We start from the raw sequence: 16,702 nt of genomic DNA on the forward strand, positions 1-16,702 counted from the left end.
GCTGCAAAAGCCCCAAGGTTGCTCCCTGTCATAATACCATATTCCTTCAGCAGATTCTCATCTCAATAATTGGGCAGGAATTCATCCAACTTAAATATGGGCACAGTATCTGGACTTTCAACTCAGGTAAAGCTTTCATATTTTCTCTTGACCTCTAAATCATCTTCTCTACAGGTGAGGGCTTTTTGTTATTTCCATTTTGATTCCTCTGCCTGAAGGACACTGTTAGTTGCCCACCCCACAGCAGACCCCTCTCTTCTTTCTTCTTTGCTAAAAGAACTAATTTTTATTGTATTAAGGCAGTAGGTGCCTATCTCTGAGAGCAAAGTTCCCATGTTCGAAGCCTATCATGGTAAACTGCTTTTCTCTTTGCCTGTGGTAGTTCAGGAAGTGAGCACATGACGAAGTGGAGGTCACTGAGACATCATGGAACATCTGATGGGGGCTTCTAGGAAAGATTTTTTATCCTCTAATGAAAGAGAGCTGTGGGAAGAAGGTCTCCTTTACACTCATTCTTTTACGTCTTCCCTTAAAAAGTGTTGTGTCAGCTATCATGAAACCACAAGGCTATACAGGTCTTAAAAAATAAATGGGGTATTGTTTAAGGGTACACATTTACAGCTAATAGTAAATAAGTCCTAGAGATCTAATGTGCAGGATAGTGAATATAAAATCATATTGTATTATAATTGTCATACTTGAAGAGACCAGATATTAATTATTCCAGCAACACACACAGAACTGATAATTATCTAACATGATAGAGGTGCTAATTATCACTACAATGGCAATAACATTACAGTATAAAAGTGTATCAAATCAACACGTATACACCTTAAATGTACACACGGTTAAATGTCAAATATATTTCAAGAAAAATAATAGTAAAATAAATTTTAAAAGGAAAGAATGAGGATAAGAGGAGACTAAGGATCATGAGGGAGGAAGGAATAGGGACAAGGAGTGGGAAATACTAAAGAGCAAAGGGAGGATGAGAATGATGGGCAGAGAGAGAAGGGACTTGCTGAGCAAAGGGGAGTCTACAGGCAAAGGGTAGGAGGGGCTAAGAATGACGTGGGGATGGGGAGAGTGGGAGTGGGATTCTGAAGGTCTCAGAACTCTGGAGTCTGGGTTTCTTATGACCCTCTTAGGCCTAAGAGACAACCCATTTTTAGATAGTTGGAAGAAGTGAGTCCTTGGTAAATCTGTAAATTTAGTCCATTCAGCCAGTTGGTTGTGGTGTACTCTGTGCTAACTTTCTTCTCTTCTGGCCTTTAGTGGAGAGCTCCTTCTGTACCCCGGCCAATTAAAAGACTTGGTAAAGTTGGTAAATTGGTTATTCAGAGAAAATGAATAATCATAAAGTGTTGACTAAACAAGATGACTTTTTAAAAGATTCAAAAGGAAAAAGAATAAACTGAAAAATTCTGATGTGAAATGCTAACATATTATATTCACAAGACTGTATTTTAAAAGATTAATAGTGAGGTCCAGCACATTTTCAATTGCTCATTGGCTTTTAAAATGTTTATTCACATGAACTGCCTATTTATATACTTTGTCACTTTTTTCATTGGTTTGTCTTTTTTATATTCGTATGTGTTTATATATTGTATTGAATAGATATCAGTCCTTTGCCTGTGATATATGTTGCAGATATTTTCTCCTGTTCTGCTTCTTGGCATTTAAGCCTTAAATTCTTCTGAGGTTTATTTTGCTGTCTCATGCAAGACTGGAATCTAATGGGATTTTCTATCTAGAAGTTAAACAATTTTCACAACACTATTTGTTGAATAATTCCTCCATTCCCCATTCATCTGCGAGGTCTCCTTCTTAAGCCTCATATGTGGTAAGATACATTTCAGGACCATCTATTGTGTTTTAGCCAATTACTCTGTAAATTCTTGCACAGGAGTTTAACTGTTGCTGTGTAATTTTATGTTTATACTTTTCAAAATTTCTTAGCCGTTCTCATATTTTTACTATCATGGCAGCTGAGATTTAGAATCATTTGGTCAAGTAAAAATATAAATATTGGCACTTAGGAACTTTGTTGTGGTAGATGGAGAGCAGGTGGTGTGGATTTATGTACTGCATTAATACTTGCTACAAATATGTACTATGCCAGCCTCTCCCATCTGCAACACTTTCATTGTGTACTTTGAAGTCCTTCCTACCCCGTGGGTCTCCAAGCAAAACAAGCCTAGCCAACACTATCTAGCAGTCATTCATCGTCTTTTGTTTGTCAGACTCATTACCAACAACCATGTGAAAAAGCCCAGGCTCTTGGAGCTCACCCCTGTGTTCTTTTCAGGTTGTTTTGCAGAACCTTCTCATATGTGTCATCCTCTTCTACACTGTGTATTACGTGGCTCTGGGCATGTACTGGGTGATGCTCAAGTAAGTATCACATAGCCTTCAAGCAATTCAAAAGTTCAGATCCAATATGAAAGGAGTTCATACTGAATACTCAACATGTCTTTATAGAATAAATGATGCAAACTTTTTTAATGGTATATTTTCTTAATTTTTTTAAAGTAAAATAAGCAAATGTGTCACCTTTGAAAATGGTAAAAGTAACAATCATGAAATGGAGTGAATAGAACCAGGCAGGATTGTTCCTCTTACCTCTGGAGGATGATCATAGAAAGAAAGTGAAGCTATTACTCCCTGGGCTGATGTTGAATCAGAGGACGTTCGAACCGGAAGGGAATTTAGAGATAATCTACATCCAATTTAAGTATTTTCTGATATATATTGGAAATAGCTTTGGACTGCGAGTTAAGAGATCTGCATTCCGGCCCAGGTTCTTACTAATTTCCTGGATTATCATGACTAAGCCAGAGAGCTTCTCTTACTTCAGTTATCTCATTTGTCAAATGGAGGTAATAATCCAAAAGAGGGTTATCATGAGGACAAAGTAATATGTGTATTTTTAAAGATATTTTTATGTAAGTGTGAGGCATGTTTACAGGTAATTTTTCTTGTCTTGCTATGGTTGAATTTTATCTTTACAAATTTAGCTTGCCAATATGTTGATTTCCTTGCAATACATTATGTATAGCTTCAAAAAGTTTCCTAGAAGTCGATTGTTTATACAATTGAATTTTATTGTGTAAGCAAGGAATTGGGGCCTTTCAATTTCAATGTGCAAGTTAGGGCCCAGAAATGATGATACTGACTTTTGCAATGGGAATAATGTTATGAAGCTTGCTTGCAGGCAAACCCACTGAGGAGGAGTCTGGTTTTCACCCACAGTTTCAGCTATTGCCTGGGACTGGAGATGGTGAAGACAGTACCCGGAGCAGGGAGGGGCTGAGAACATTCAGGGTTCTCTGAACATGGGATTTCAAGGGTTTGTAGTTAATGGGAATCAGAGGTGAGGAATTTGAAGTAATCAGGCCTTAAAGCTCCAGGAGGCAGCTGACTGACCAGCTGCACGCAACTACAAACTCAGGCAAAGTAGGAGATATGCAGTTTACAGATTCAGATTTAATTTTCATTTTCCTCCATTCTTAAATCGTTTTTTTTAATTGAAGTATATAAAGTTGATTCACAATGTTGTGTTAGCTTCTTGTGTACAGCAAAGTGATTCAGATATATTTTTTTCAAATACTTTTCCAATATAGGTTATGACAAGATATTGAATATAGTTCCCTGTGCTATACAGTAGTAGGTCCTTGTTGTTTATTTTATATATAGTGTGGGTATCTGCTAATCCCAAGCTCCTAATTTATCCCTCCCCCACACTTTCCCCTTTGGTACCTATAAATTTGTTTTCTATGTCTGTGTAGACTCAGATTTTAGAAAAGGAAGGGATCTCAGAGATCAATTGCTTCAAGTTATAGATAAGAAACTGAAGCCCAGAGAAGTTAAGCAACCTGCCCAAGTTCATAATTAACAGCACTGTCAGGATTAGAACCCGGGTCCTGTTGCTTCCCAGTCTATGCCCTCATCAGAGTATTAGTTTTTTTCTCCCACATTTGATAGAAGGTCCCTCCAAGACTACAGCTGAGACCTCAAATACAATGAAGTCCACTTGGAGAACAAAGTAGACTAAATTGGACAAAGAAGACAATGTGGATAAAAAGGTTATTTGGCTGCCATTCAGGTCGGCCAGTTTTCAAATGTGCCACAAAGTGATTAAAGCTGATGACTTACCCTTGTGTGGGAAGACTCGACGTGCAAAACCTTGACGTGCAAAGTTATGAACTGCCTCCTCCAGAGTAAACTATGTTCATTTGTAACATCTTCAGGGTGTCTGAGTTGGATGTCCTGGCACCATCTGATTTCAAAACAAATCTTTCATGGCTCAACACAAATTATAAAGGTAATTGGTTTTAGTTTTCCATCTTTGTTAGTTAGTGAACTAAATGCCTCCAAAAATCAAAATAGTTTTTGTTTTATAAAAATTTTAAAAATATCAGGCCTTCTTCTCAGCCATCTGTATCCTATATCTGACTCCAAAAATGCGGAAACGTGCCATCAAAAATTTTTAAGTGACTATTCCTAAAAGATGGAATAGGATGAAATAAGTGGATAGTTTTACTATATGAATTTTTATTTGGTGATATTATGGGTAAATTTTTGGTGCATTAAATATTTTTCAAAGGAAAGGAGGAAGAATGGCTTAATATACTGATGTAGAAAGATATTTGTGAGATATGAAATGGAAAATGAAGACAAGACAGTTCGTATAGTATAATTATTCATTTTTGTAGAGTAGAGTAAAATACATCATGTCAGTGGTAAGAAATCTGGAGAATTATGCAACAAACTGTTATCTCCCAGCTGGAATGACAGAGGACTTTCATTTTCTGCTTTGTATATTTCTGCTTAGTTTGTTTTTTTTTTCCTTCCCCAAAATAGTATAAAACTTGTTGCAAAGGAAAAATGATAAGAAAGAATATACTAGGAAAAAATTAATCTCTTTTAAATTTACCATTTTTGTTGAAGAAATAATTGTTCTTAACATTCCGTTAAATTTCTTCCCACCTTTTTAAAAATGAATTGTGGATTCTTCAAACCGTGCAATTCTTTAGAAAACCACTGGGCATCATTTTTTGGAACAAATATACAAATATACAAAAATTGCCTGAAGCCAAATGTGCCTTGTATAGGAAACTTGGTCAGCTAAACCTACTGAATTTAAATTAAAAGCTTCAGGACAGCCTCCTCAAATGGGTAACCTTGTTTTGTGCCATTATTGATTCAATTTGGGATAGACGAAGAGTATGTTAGGACAAGAAACTTTCATTCTAATGAGATACAAGAGTTCTAACATTCTATCTTAAATTCCTCTTCATGCATTTCCCTATTGAAGATTGAATTAACTTTTTTCTCTCAAGCCTATTCACAAATGATAAAGAAATAGTCACAGGAAAGAGTTAAGTATGGGCTGTGTGTGTGTTTGGGGTAGGGGGGCAGATTTAAAATCCAACTGTTATTATTTAACTCTTGCCTTTGAGTCAGTCAATGAAAGATAGGACAATGACAAAGGCTTATTGGAGAAAGCTGTGTTTTGACATAGCAGAGATTAGTGAAGATCCTCAGCATTCCTGGCGCAGTTTATGTCGTTCTTTCCTCTCTCAAAACAACTAAAATTTGTACAAAGATATCAATAAACCCTTAGCCTATTAGATCTTTAGTTTTGGGCTGGAAGAGATAAGTGCCATAACGCTTCAAAGTTATTACTTTGGGAATCCAGACTTGTTTAATCTTGGAGATAAAATGTAAGAGTAATCTCAAAGCCTTGGGCATGTATTGAGGGTCAGGGCTCTTGTCTGTTTCAACAATTTTGTTACCCAGGAAATCAGGCTTAGCAAGGACACTGGGAAGTATGAGTCCAGTGAAGACATTTGACTACTAATATCTTTCCCGTGCATCACAGAGAATAGATTAAAAACTGCTTTCATCTTAAAATAAAATCCTCTTGACAATTTTTTGAGGTAGATGAGATAGTACTCCATTTCCCAATGTATAGAGGAAGAATCAGACTAACCCAAAGGTTAAAATCCTGCTCAAGGTCATATCACTCTTAAGCTGTAAGGTGAGACTAGAACACTGGTGTCCTGACTTCAAATTTTGTACTATGTCCTTTAAATCATGTTGTCTCTCATATCATAAACAAAGCATAATGCTTCTCTGTCGATATATGCAAATACAGCTTGTTCAAGACTTGTTCCCTATCTCTAAGCAGCTGCAAGTTAACCTATAAAATCTGTAAATACTGGTAAAAGAGGCATCTCTATTTCCCTATAATAACATGGAAGCTCTGTAAACCACTGGTGGAAGCAGGAGTGGAAATGTGAGGGGAAGAGCTGGTGTCGATATGATACCGCCGTATAGTTCCTTCCACAGCCTTGATTTTAGAGGGCAGACATACTGAAATTGTATTTCCATACGGTAGAAAAGGAGCTAGTATGAGTTCTCCATTCAACTTTTGAAACCTGTTGAGTTGAATTAAATAGAATTGAAGAGGAATAAGTGTGAGGTCTTGTAAATGGCTGGCACCTGACACTTGCTTACTTGCTTCATGTCTTGCTCACCCACTAGGCAATTGCTGGCATGCCATTCATAAATTACTTATGCACAATAAAACATAATGTGACTATTTTACTTTTTGCTTGAAAAAATATGGAGTTTGCCTGCCTAGATTGATCAATTCCTAAATTATATGAACATACCAATCATTTGCTGTGTTTTAAAAGGAAAGAAAGGTAATTTTTATGGAAAGTGATATCATTATAAAGGGACCTTGGTGGTATATCACATATATTTGTCATTTTAAAGTTTGATGGATCTCATCTTTGGAACCACCATAGTCTTAAAGATCCATATCAAAGTACATGACTCTTCACATGTTCACGGCTCTTAGAGATCTGTGGCACTGACCTGTAAATAACTAACTCTTTATACATGTTCAGGGACAGCACTCTGAAACAACTGGTGGATTTAGAAGGGTACCTCCATTCACATGAGTCATTTATGAGATGTTCTTTCATCCGTGGTTATCCGTTATGTTTTCCAGATGACTATCTGAACATACCACTTTGTTACAAAGACACAAAGGAACTCATTTCCAATTTAGGCAATAACTGGTACCAAAGAAACGTTATTGTTCAATAAACTCTTAACATTTTTTTCTGAAAACCCAGAGCTGAATTTTCATTAGTTTTTAATATATCTTCAAATGAGATTTGCAATCTAGTTACAGATCGGCATGCATTGATTACATTGTAACTTTTCTTTATTGTATTTTACCTTCTAAAATGCTAAGTATAAAGAATATAAAACAGAAATTATGTACTGTTATTTTTCTGTAAGTTCAACAATTATTCAGAGATGGAATATTTTAAAAGTTCTTATTCAAATATGAGGAATGTTAAGAGATGGAACATTAAAAATTTCTTATGAAAATATTTTTGCAGAATAGGTTGTTGTGGTTCTGTTATTAATTGTATTCAGAATTATTAGTTGCTCTAATCCCAAATAATTCTATTCTTCCTTTTATTGAACTTCTTTTAGTCTCATCAGAGATCACCTACTTTGTTTGCGGATTGCTTTTTGTTCTGGTGGTAGAAGAATGGGTTTGGGATTATGGTATTTCAGTAACTATTTTTCATGTTGCCATCACTTCAACTGGTAAGCAAAATAAAAGAAAGGAAACAAAATGTATTCAATCTGGATGTTATAGCTAAATCGATTCATAAGAGTAGAAGTTTGTTGTATGCGTGTACTCAATCTGGATGTTGTACCTAAATCGATTCATAAGAGTAGAACTTTGTTGTATGCATAGTGTCCTCTGATGGCTAAGTAATAAAAACGAAAGATGAAAGTTCTTCACCTACTCCCCTCACTCCTTCTCCCCCACCAAGTTCTTCTACCATTTCCTCAGAGAGGTTTTAATTAGCTACATCTTCCAATTCAAAAGTGTACTGAAATGTAGCAGTTTACTATTCTCCTTTCTCATTCAACTCATCATCAGTTGTACAGGGTTTGCCTCTGTTAGAATACTTTCCCTCCAAATCCTTTCTTGAGGCAGAAATTGGCCAAAGACTGGGAACTGGGACCTGAGGAAACATGTATTTACAGGCTTGCAAACTTCCCAACAACTATTTTAACAAGAATATCATGTTCTAAGACTAAAGCATTTTTGTTTCTACTTGCGATCTTTGGAGTCAGAATAAGATGGATTCAAATTGCAGTCCTACTTTTTTTATCAGTTGTGTAGTCTAAGGCAAGGCACAGCATCCCTCCCATTAGTTACCTCCTCTACAAACTGAGGCATACCTAGTGAAGTTTCAGTGAGAGTGAGAAAGTGTCTGACACGGTGTCTAGCCTGTAATAATTACTGGCTAACAGGTAGTTTCATCCATTCCTTTATCCATTTATTCAAAATTTACCCTTCTATTGTCACTTTTTCTCTCTTACTGAATTCCATTATTAAAAAAAATACTAGTCAAACTATAGGTGGTAATCAAGCACAAGTTATAATTCAAAGTTATTATTTATTAACTACTTAAATATCACTCATATTTTCAGTGCCTTGATCTATTGATAGGTATAATTAGTCTCCAACTTAAGAACACACAGTTTTCAAATGAATTGCCACGTCTCAATATCAATGCTATTAGAAAATACTGGTGTATCAATCTCCTAGCATCAATTTCCTCAGACGCAAACACTTTTAGTAGCTTGGAGAACCACTTAACCCCATCTCAAATTCTCTGTTTTACTTTGGGGCTTAAGTATTCCTGGGAGACAGCCATGGGATATTTGCAAAAAGGTTTGGGAGCCTACTGTGGCTCAGTCTTCAAGGTCAAGATAGGCAGTAGGTTTTCTGGATCCAGAAAAGTTACAAGTTGATCGTCTAACACCTGGCACATAGAAAACGCTTAACAAATATTGCTTAATAGATCTGATATCAGAGTGAAGTCGCTGAGAGCTCCAAAGAGAGCCAGGCACCGAGGATTCAGGGCGGTGTTAGGATTATTCCTGCTGCATATTACTTCAAGTCGACTTTGTGAGCTGATCTGAGAACCTGACAATTCATGACCTCATTCCTAGGAGAGTAGTTTCAAATACCTGACTTAACAAATGACCTTTCCAGACAATGACTAGGTACAACTTTGGATCTACTTAATTTCATGAATATGGGTAAGATTTTTCTTTGTTATGGAGATATGATTTGACCAAACATAAGTATTTCTTCATGAGTAAAACAATAATATATGTTTCGAAAACGAACAAGACTTTTTTTTCTATTGCAGTTATGTTGGAATTCCCTTTGACATCACATTGGTGGGCTGCTTTAGGTATATATATACATATATATATATATGAGATCCATGTGTTATACATAAATATGTATATATGATACTTATTTAATATAAATATATATTTATATATAAACTGGGGGCATAAAAATATTTTTATGTGGGTCAGATAATTGGGCCAGAAGACTACTCAAGGGTTTTATCATTCTAAAATTATAGAGAATAAAACACTGGATATATATTTGTGACATATTCTTTTGGTTCTCTTTCTACATGAATAGTATTACTGTCTTTATAGTAGTACAAGAAGAAGGGAAACTATTTTATCTCATTAATTCTTTTCTGTCCACCAGTTGAACAACTGAATTCATCAATCACATATGTAGTAAGAAAATTAACCAAGTGAGAGTAGGCTTTTCTAAAGCTTTTTCTTTAGATTAAGCCAGACACTGACCGCAAAATATTTTTAGATTTCCTCTTTTCAGTAAACTTGGCAGTAGTTTTTATCTAATTATTGTCATGCTTAGTAATGGAAATGCAGCACTTTACCACATTCTTTTCCTAAAGTCGAGTTATCTGTTTTTAGTACCAGTATTATTTATATTACTTACTAGCACCCTTCACTCGAGTTTAATTCTCCACTTACCTTGCATATTCATAATTCTCCAATATTGTTTAGTGCCTACAGAAAACACTTGTGAAAGTAGATGTTTTATTTTGCATAAGCCTTCCCAAGATGTTGATTTTTAATAAATCAGAAAAATGATACTAACGAAATGCTTTATGAGCCCAAGTGGAAATCATCTTTTCTCTAAGAAAAACAAGAACTTCTCTCTTTTGAGTTTTATTTACAATACCACAAAATTTATTGAGGCCTAGCCAACTAAGTCACATATCAAATGCAACCCTGATGACAAGGCGAGTCAACTTTGGCATAATGAAATAGCTAATAGAATTTGCTAAAATAGCTGGGTAACAATTTCAGTTTCAATAATCAAGTTTGGATTCCTCAGAGGACAGTTGCCAAATGATATCTGAGGTAGCTGCCTTTGATTTTTTTTTGAGTTAACAATTTAAAAATAAGAGAATAGTGGCTAAACATCTTGGAAATTCTATCTTGTGGTCTCACATTGGATGTGCGTCTTTGTGTGAGGAAGTGGTCCTGTCAGGCCTGATTCACTAAGGGCTCTTACCTCAGGGACTTTTATCTTTCATGGGAGTTATGCAGTTACTACCATGCAAGGAGCGACAGATTTATGGAAGCCCTGTAAGGCCTGACTAATATTTTAAAGCAAACAAGAATCATTGGGCCAATGAAATCAGAGCTAAAGGCATTTTTATAAAACCAAATAGCTCAGGTAGGTGGAATTCTTGTTTTCAAAATCTTTTTGATACTCAAAAATATTTTCCACATTAGTAAGCATGTTTTCCTTTTATAATTAGAGGGGGAAATACCTTATAAAGAATAATTTAAAATAGCAACAACACAAACAAATGGCAGGTCTCGGGAGCTAAAAGAATTGAAAATTGTAAATTCCTTGGCATGTGCTTTGACTCCTTGCCTTTGAATTTCTGAGTTTTAAGAGCTCCTTACTATTAATTTGAGAGAACCATGCACCTACTCCCGAAAGAAGTTTTGAATTTCAATAATTTACCAGCACAGAATATATACCTACTCTCTTTTAGCTGAATCTATAAACTCCTCTATTTCAAATGCTATGTCAGTTTCAGGAACACTATTTTAGTCATGACGATTGTTCTTATTCATAATCTCACCAATGAATTATTCATTATTAGTAGTTAACCAAAACTTCCCTTTCATTATTTGCAGGATTTGGCTTAATTTCAATGATATGTGGAGGCCAGACTTTAGCATACTCTTTGTCCAAAGATAATCTTATCTATCCAGATCTGGATGATATTTAACAGAAGAGCTGATTCTGTCTATGTTATACATACATTGTATCCAAGCTAAATTGTATTTTTTGTTCATACCTATATTCAAGGTTGAATTTATTCTGGATACTTTTTAACTATAAAGAGAAACAAGAGGAATTAATGGAGAGCAGAAGGATCCTAGTAAAGAATTCATGAGCAAAGTCATAAAATACAGTGTATCCCAAAGTGTGTTCCATAGAACCCTAGTTCTAAACAATGTTGGTAGTGCCATGTAAAGTAAAAGTTATATGTCTAAGTATTTTAGTAAAACAGACTTCTTTATTTAGGACTTCTTAGAATCTTTAACATACTATTGTGAACGTGTCATCTCTGAGCAGTAGTATACCTCATGCGCCGTTTCTCAAAACATATTTGACCAGAGACACACTTTAGAAAATGGATGTATCGTGTAGAAACTATAACAGAAAAGAGCAGATTCAAAACTACTGCAAACCCCTGTAACCAGAATTAGATTTTATTATTGTCCCAGAGTATTTGTTAGAGCATGTCTTATGAAATTATTGCCTTTTAAAAAATATTAGTATCTATGTCTTTCCTTATATTATGGTGTTTTAACATAGTATTTCTTAAAATTTAATGTGCACTCGAATCACCTGGGGATTTTGTTACAATGTGGATTTTGGTTTAGAAGGGCTGGAGTGGAGCCTGAAATGATGTATTTCTAACAGTTCCTGGGAAATGCCTGTGCTGCTGGTCCACGGACCACACTTTAACTAGCAAGGTCTAAGTGGTTGGAGTGATATATTTTTTAAGGTTGTATAGCTCTGTACTGCCAGTCCTATGTTTTTTATATCATGGTTATTCAATAAATGCCTGTTGAACGATGTTAAAACTGAGGTGAGTTAAATTTATATAACTGTCTTAAATATTTCCCACTTTTAAGTATAGTTAAAATATCTCCAGATATAAAAGAAATGCACAGCATGGTTACAACTAAAATATAAGTATAGGAAAAACAACAGGAAAGTGCAACTCTCCCTTCCCCTCCCACCCTACACACACACGTTCCCACAGAAATATTTTGGGAAACGGTTAGAAACTATCTCTAGAATTTTTTCCAAAATGAATCTTTTTATCCTAAAAGTCTATTTCTCCATAAAGACATGCATTCAACCACTAAGAAACATTATGCTAATTGTATGTATTCCAGGTAACCTTCCAAAAACTACTTTGTGTTGATCAGTTACTGGTTAGATAATTTAAGCTTCTCGTGCACATGTAAGTATGAAAATAATGGTGCTGTCTCCCTTGCTTCTGTCTCACATTTACTTATTCACACAGACTTTTGTTTTCCATCCATTATTCCCATTCTTCCTGTTAATTTCCTTCAAAATGTTTGGTTATAGAAGTATCAAAATCTGTAACTCATTTAAATCAGCCAAGGGACTGTAAATTTCAATTACCAGTAACGATTTTTTTCATCTTTAAAGGAAGGTAGGATAGGATAGCTAGGAAATGGTCAGCATTATGATATTTCCTTCCCTGATTAGAAACCCATCGACAAGCGCAAAGAGTGTCTTGTTAGTGATACAAAAAACTGAATCTTGCTCTGTGAAAAATGCAAGTATCAAACAAACCACAAATACACTGATGAAAAAGACTGCCCCATATTAGCTCACACTTGGAAGAAATTTACAGAAACATTAAAACTGCCTAAGTAAATTTGATAATTAAAAAAGATTTGGTTGATTAAGCACTTTTTAATATAATGAGAATTAAGTTACGCTAGTAAATTAGAATAAGAATGTCTCCAGATTCAGAGGACCTTAATATCTTGTCATTCTGTAGTGTAGCTTAATTAGCATGTTTATTTCTAGGATTAGGAATCCATCTGCTCAGGTAATTACTATTATATTAATCTTTCTCTCTTTTTTTTTTCTCCTGATCACAAGAATAATCTGTGGTTTTCTTCTTTTACTCATTAAAATGATTCTCATTATCTATTTGACAACACCACTTAACACACAAAAATTAAAAATACAATTAGGATGCGTATTTTAGTTAAAAATACTAAATGCATCTGACATATCAACTAAATATTCACTTTAGTTTTTATTGCTTTATACTATATATAAATTTCTCAAAGGTCAAGAGTCATGCTCATTTACTTCTCCAGTGTTCCACATAGAATCATAAGTTGGTAGAATCCTATCTTATATTTTGATGCATATTTTTCAGGCAAGACTGATACTATTTTCATATTTTAAATGCAATATTTTCTTATAACATTTTCATAAATATGCTCTAAAGTTATACCATGGTGATATCTTATAAATTAATTCACATATTTTAAAATAATGTTTTACTTAAAAGAATTATTTCTTAAATGAATGAAACTATCTTTACTTTTGCTGACAATGATCCCAAAATATATATGAGGACTAGTTTCACATCTGCAATCTAAAGATTAAACTCCTATCTAAAATTTTATGGGTTTTGTTCAACTGATTTACCTTAGTAGCTGAACTGATAAATTCAAAAGCTGTTGGGTATCACTGTAAAGCTGCAGAGATTATCCTATAGAAGTGAGAACACATATACTGTATGATAGAGAATTTTATAACAAACATCTTAAGGTAAAATAAGGGCACTTCCTAAAGTTGTTGCTTCATAAACTTTATATACCTGAATTTCCAGGTAAATAAATCTATAACAAAAGCATCCATAGATGCTTTTTGTAAAAATTATCAGAAAAGAGAGGAAATAGAGTTTGGTTCATATGAAGATAATGTATTCTTCTATAAATTTCTACTGCAGAAAAAGGTCTCATAAAAGATGTAACATTTGGGAATATTCCACATTTTTAATAGAGGACAATACAGTTATAACTTTTCCAAGTACTATGCCTTAACTTAACGTTAGCTCTTTTGTTTCGATTTTCCTTTATTCTATTTAAATGTTACTGATAGTTTAGTAAAACTATCTCTAACCAAATCTTCTTTAAAAACAGAAATAATTACCATCTGACATTCTTCTTGGTGAAGAATATTCACCCTTCCCCATGTGCTCAATACTTCAAACAGGAAGGAAATATTATTCCAATAACTATCTTAAATGACAACTGCACAAAATATCGGTTTATTAATCTAGCCAGTCTTTTCAAAGCTGGTATCATATTTGGTTGATTATCACAATAATATGTTTAAACATGTTGTTTATGGCTGTATATATCTCTATAATATAAATGCATTACAACTTATAACCATTTCTGTTTATTGATGCTTAAGTTTTGTATAATTTTTTCTCACATTAAGTAGGTAGACATTAGATAGCTCTTCAGATTCTCAGATAAAATGGATCACTAGAAGTGAAATTATTAGGCCATATGGTATCAGTATCTTTTAATTATTGAAAAATATTTCCAAATTGCTGTCTACAATGTTTGACCCAAAGTATTCACCCAACAAAAGTATCAGAGTACCCATTTTACCATACCCTCCAACACTAAGAACTATCATTTTTACACTATTAATATGCATCTATTAAAATGATAATTTTGTAGCACGTATCAACTCCTAGGCACTAGGAATGTTCAAGTGTAACATAGGTAAAACATCATACCTAGCAGTTGTTTTATCTCTAACTAGCTGTTGTTGGGTAGATGTTTCTGGGTAGGGCATTAAAGGGTAAGGGATTTAAGCTATTTGAAAGCAGGGATATGGTTTTGTTCAATGCTATATATCCAGCTCCTAGAACAGTGTCTGGGTTGTATCAGACATATCAGATGCACAATCAAATGAGGAGGAAAAGCAAATGCATTTTTTTTCTTGTTTCAAAGCAGTTGGCTACACTCCTTCAAATTAGTCACACATCGGAAGACTCCCCTGGCACACCTGGAAAGGGATTGATTGTTGTACTGATCCAACCAAAGTCTTCAGTATCATAAGGAAAAGAGGAAGCATAGATTGCCCCTGGAGAAAGAGGATACCCAGTAACAAGGTAGTAAAATGTTAAACTGCATATAATTGGACACATTGTACCTTCATCATACTCATGTTGAGAGCAGACTCAGCAAAAACATTTTCAACTCCCAAAGCACTGGTGAGTAATGCATATTTTACACAAGATTTTTAGTGGAGATAGAGGAGAGGGTTGCATTGCACTCACCACAGCACACTTATCTCCTTATCTCCTCACTAGACATCCTGGCTTTCTTCTCTAGCTGCTGCCGCCAGCCAGGTCTCTGTTCTCTTCCTCACTTTCTCTCCAAACAGCCTCTAAAAATACCCTATATGTTCCCAGCAAATCAGATTCTGACCACAGCTAATATATACTAGTAATCTAAACAAAATCCTTAAATTGCCTGAAGGACACCCATTCTTTGTTCTCCAATTATGTCCCTTCAGGGTATCACCCTAACCTATCCCAAATGACTTTCCAAAAATATTTACCTCATCAAAAGATATCTAGTCTCTTCTCAGAGCTAAATTTTGCCACTGGAATGGAAATAACTTTTTGTATGTTCTAGGGCATTTCTATCCAATAGAACTTTCTGCAATGATGAAAGTGTTTTGTATCTGTGTTGTCCTATACAGTAGCCACTAGCTATATGTGGCTATTGAGCTCTTCAAATGTGGCTACCATGACTGAGGAGCTGAATTTTAATTTAACGTTAATTAATTTACATTTAAAACTAGCGGCTACTGTATTGGACAATAGGGGAGGATCTCGTTTACCAGGGAGGAATGGTACCACCTGCAGATATTATAATTCAGCCCATCAGGCTGAGTTCAAGGCTGAGTTACTTAGTGCAAAAAGATCCACCCTCAAGGAAAGGAAAAAGTGCATAGAAAACCCAGAGATTGTCATCCCGGCCATGATGCGTAAAGGCTGTGTGTACATTGTCTAGTAATGCACAATGTGTTGGTGTCTTACTTTTTTCACATAAAAAAATGTAACTTCTATCTTAGAGCTATGACTGAAACTTGATTTATCTTCCCTTCATGAGTGTCTAGTATCAACATATCTTAAATGTGAAAATGTGCTAGTCATGCTTTAAAAAAAAAAGAAAAGAAAATTTTAATCTTGAAACCTAGCCAAAATTTTGCTCATGGGACTCTGAGAAGGTACTTAGTAGTTGGATATGGCATTAGAATATTTAATTCATTAAAATGGACAATGAGTCATGAAGGTGTTTCACAGTGTAGGGTTTTTTTGTTTGTTTGTTTGTTTTTTCAGTACGCGGGCCTCTCACTGCTGCGGCCTCTCCCGCTGCGGAGCACAGGTTCCGGACGCGCAGTATCCAGACGCGCAGGCTCAGCGGCCATGGCTCACGGGCCCAGCCGCTCCGCAGCATGTGGGATCCTCTCAGACCGGGGCACGAACCCGCGTCCCCTGCATCGGCAGGCGGACCCCCAACCACTGCGCCACCAGGGAAGCCCCAGTGTAGGGTTTTAATAGAAATTAGCTAATAGAAGAATACTGAGGCAATTAGTGGCATAACAAATTATATTGCAGATACTATT

The 16,702-nt window shown here is 35.2% G+C and overlaps 1 protein-coding gene across 1 annotated transcript; it reads left to right on the plus strand.

The window, feature by feature from the left end:
• Positions 1–96: 96 nt before the first annotated feature.
• On the plus strand, positions 97–16,086 carry TMEM244 (transmembrane protein 244). The gene is made up of 6 exons (XM_060114529.1): positions 97–126; positions 2,315–2,400; positions 4,257–4,330; positions 7,519–7,644; positions 9,273–9,317; positions 15,875–16,086. The coding sequence occupies exons 1-6, from the start codon at positions 97–99 to the stop codon at positions 16,084–16,086; spliced, it is 573 nt and encodes a 190-aa protein (XP_059970512.1).
• Positions 16,087–16,702: the final 616 nt, after the last annotated feature.

The sequence above is a fragment of the Mesoplodon densirostris genome, chromosome 12 (genome assembly GCF_025265405.1).
Source record: "Mesoplodon densirostris isolate mMesDen1 chromosome 12, mMesDen1 primary haplotype, whole genome shotgun sequence".
Taxonomy (NCBI): Eukaryota; Metazoa; Chordata; class Mammalia; order Artiodactyla; family Ziphiidae; genus Mesoplodon; species Mesoplodon densirostris.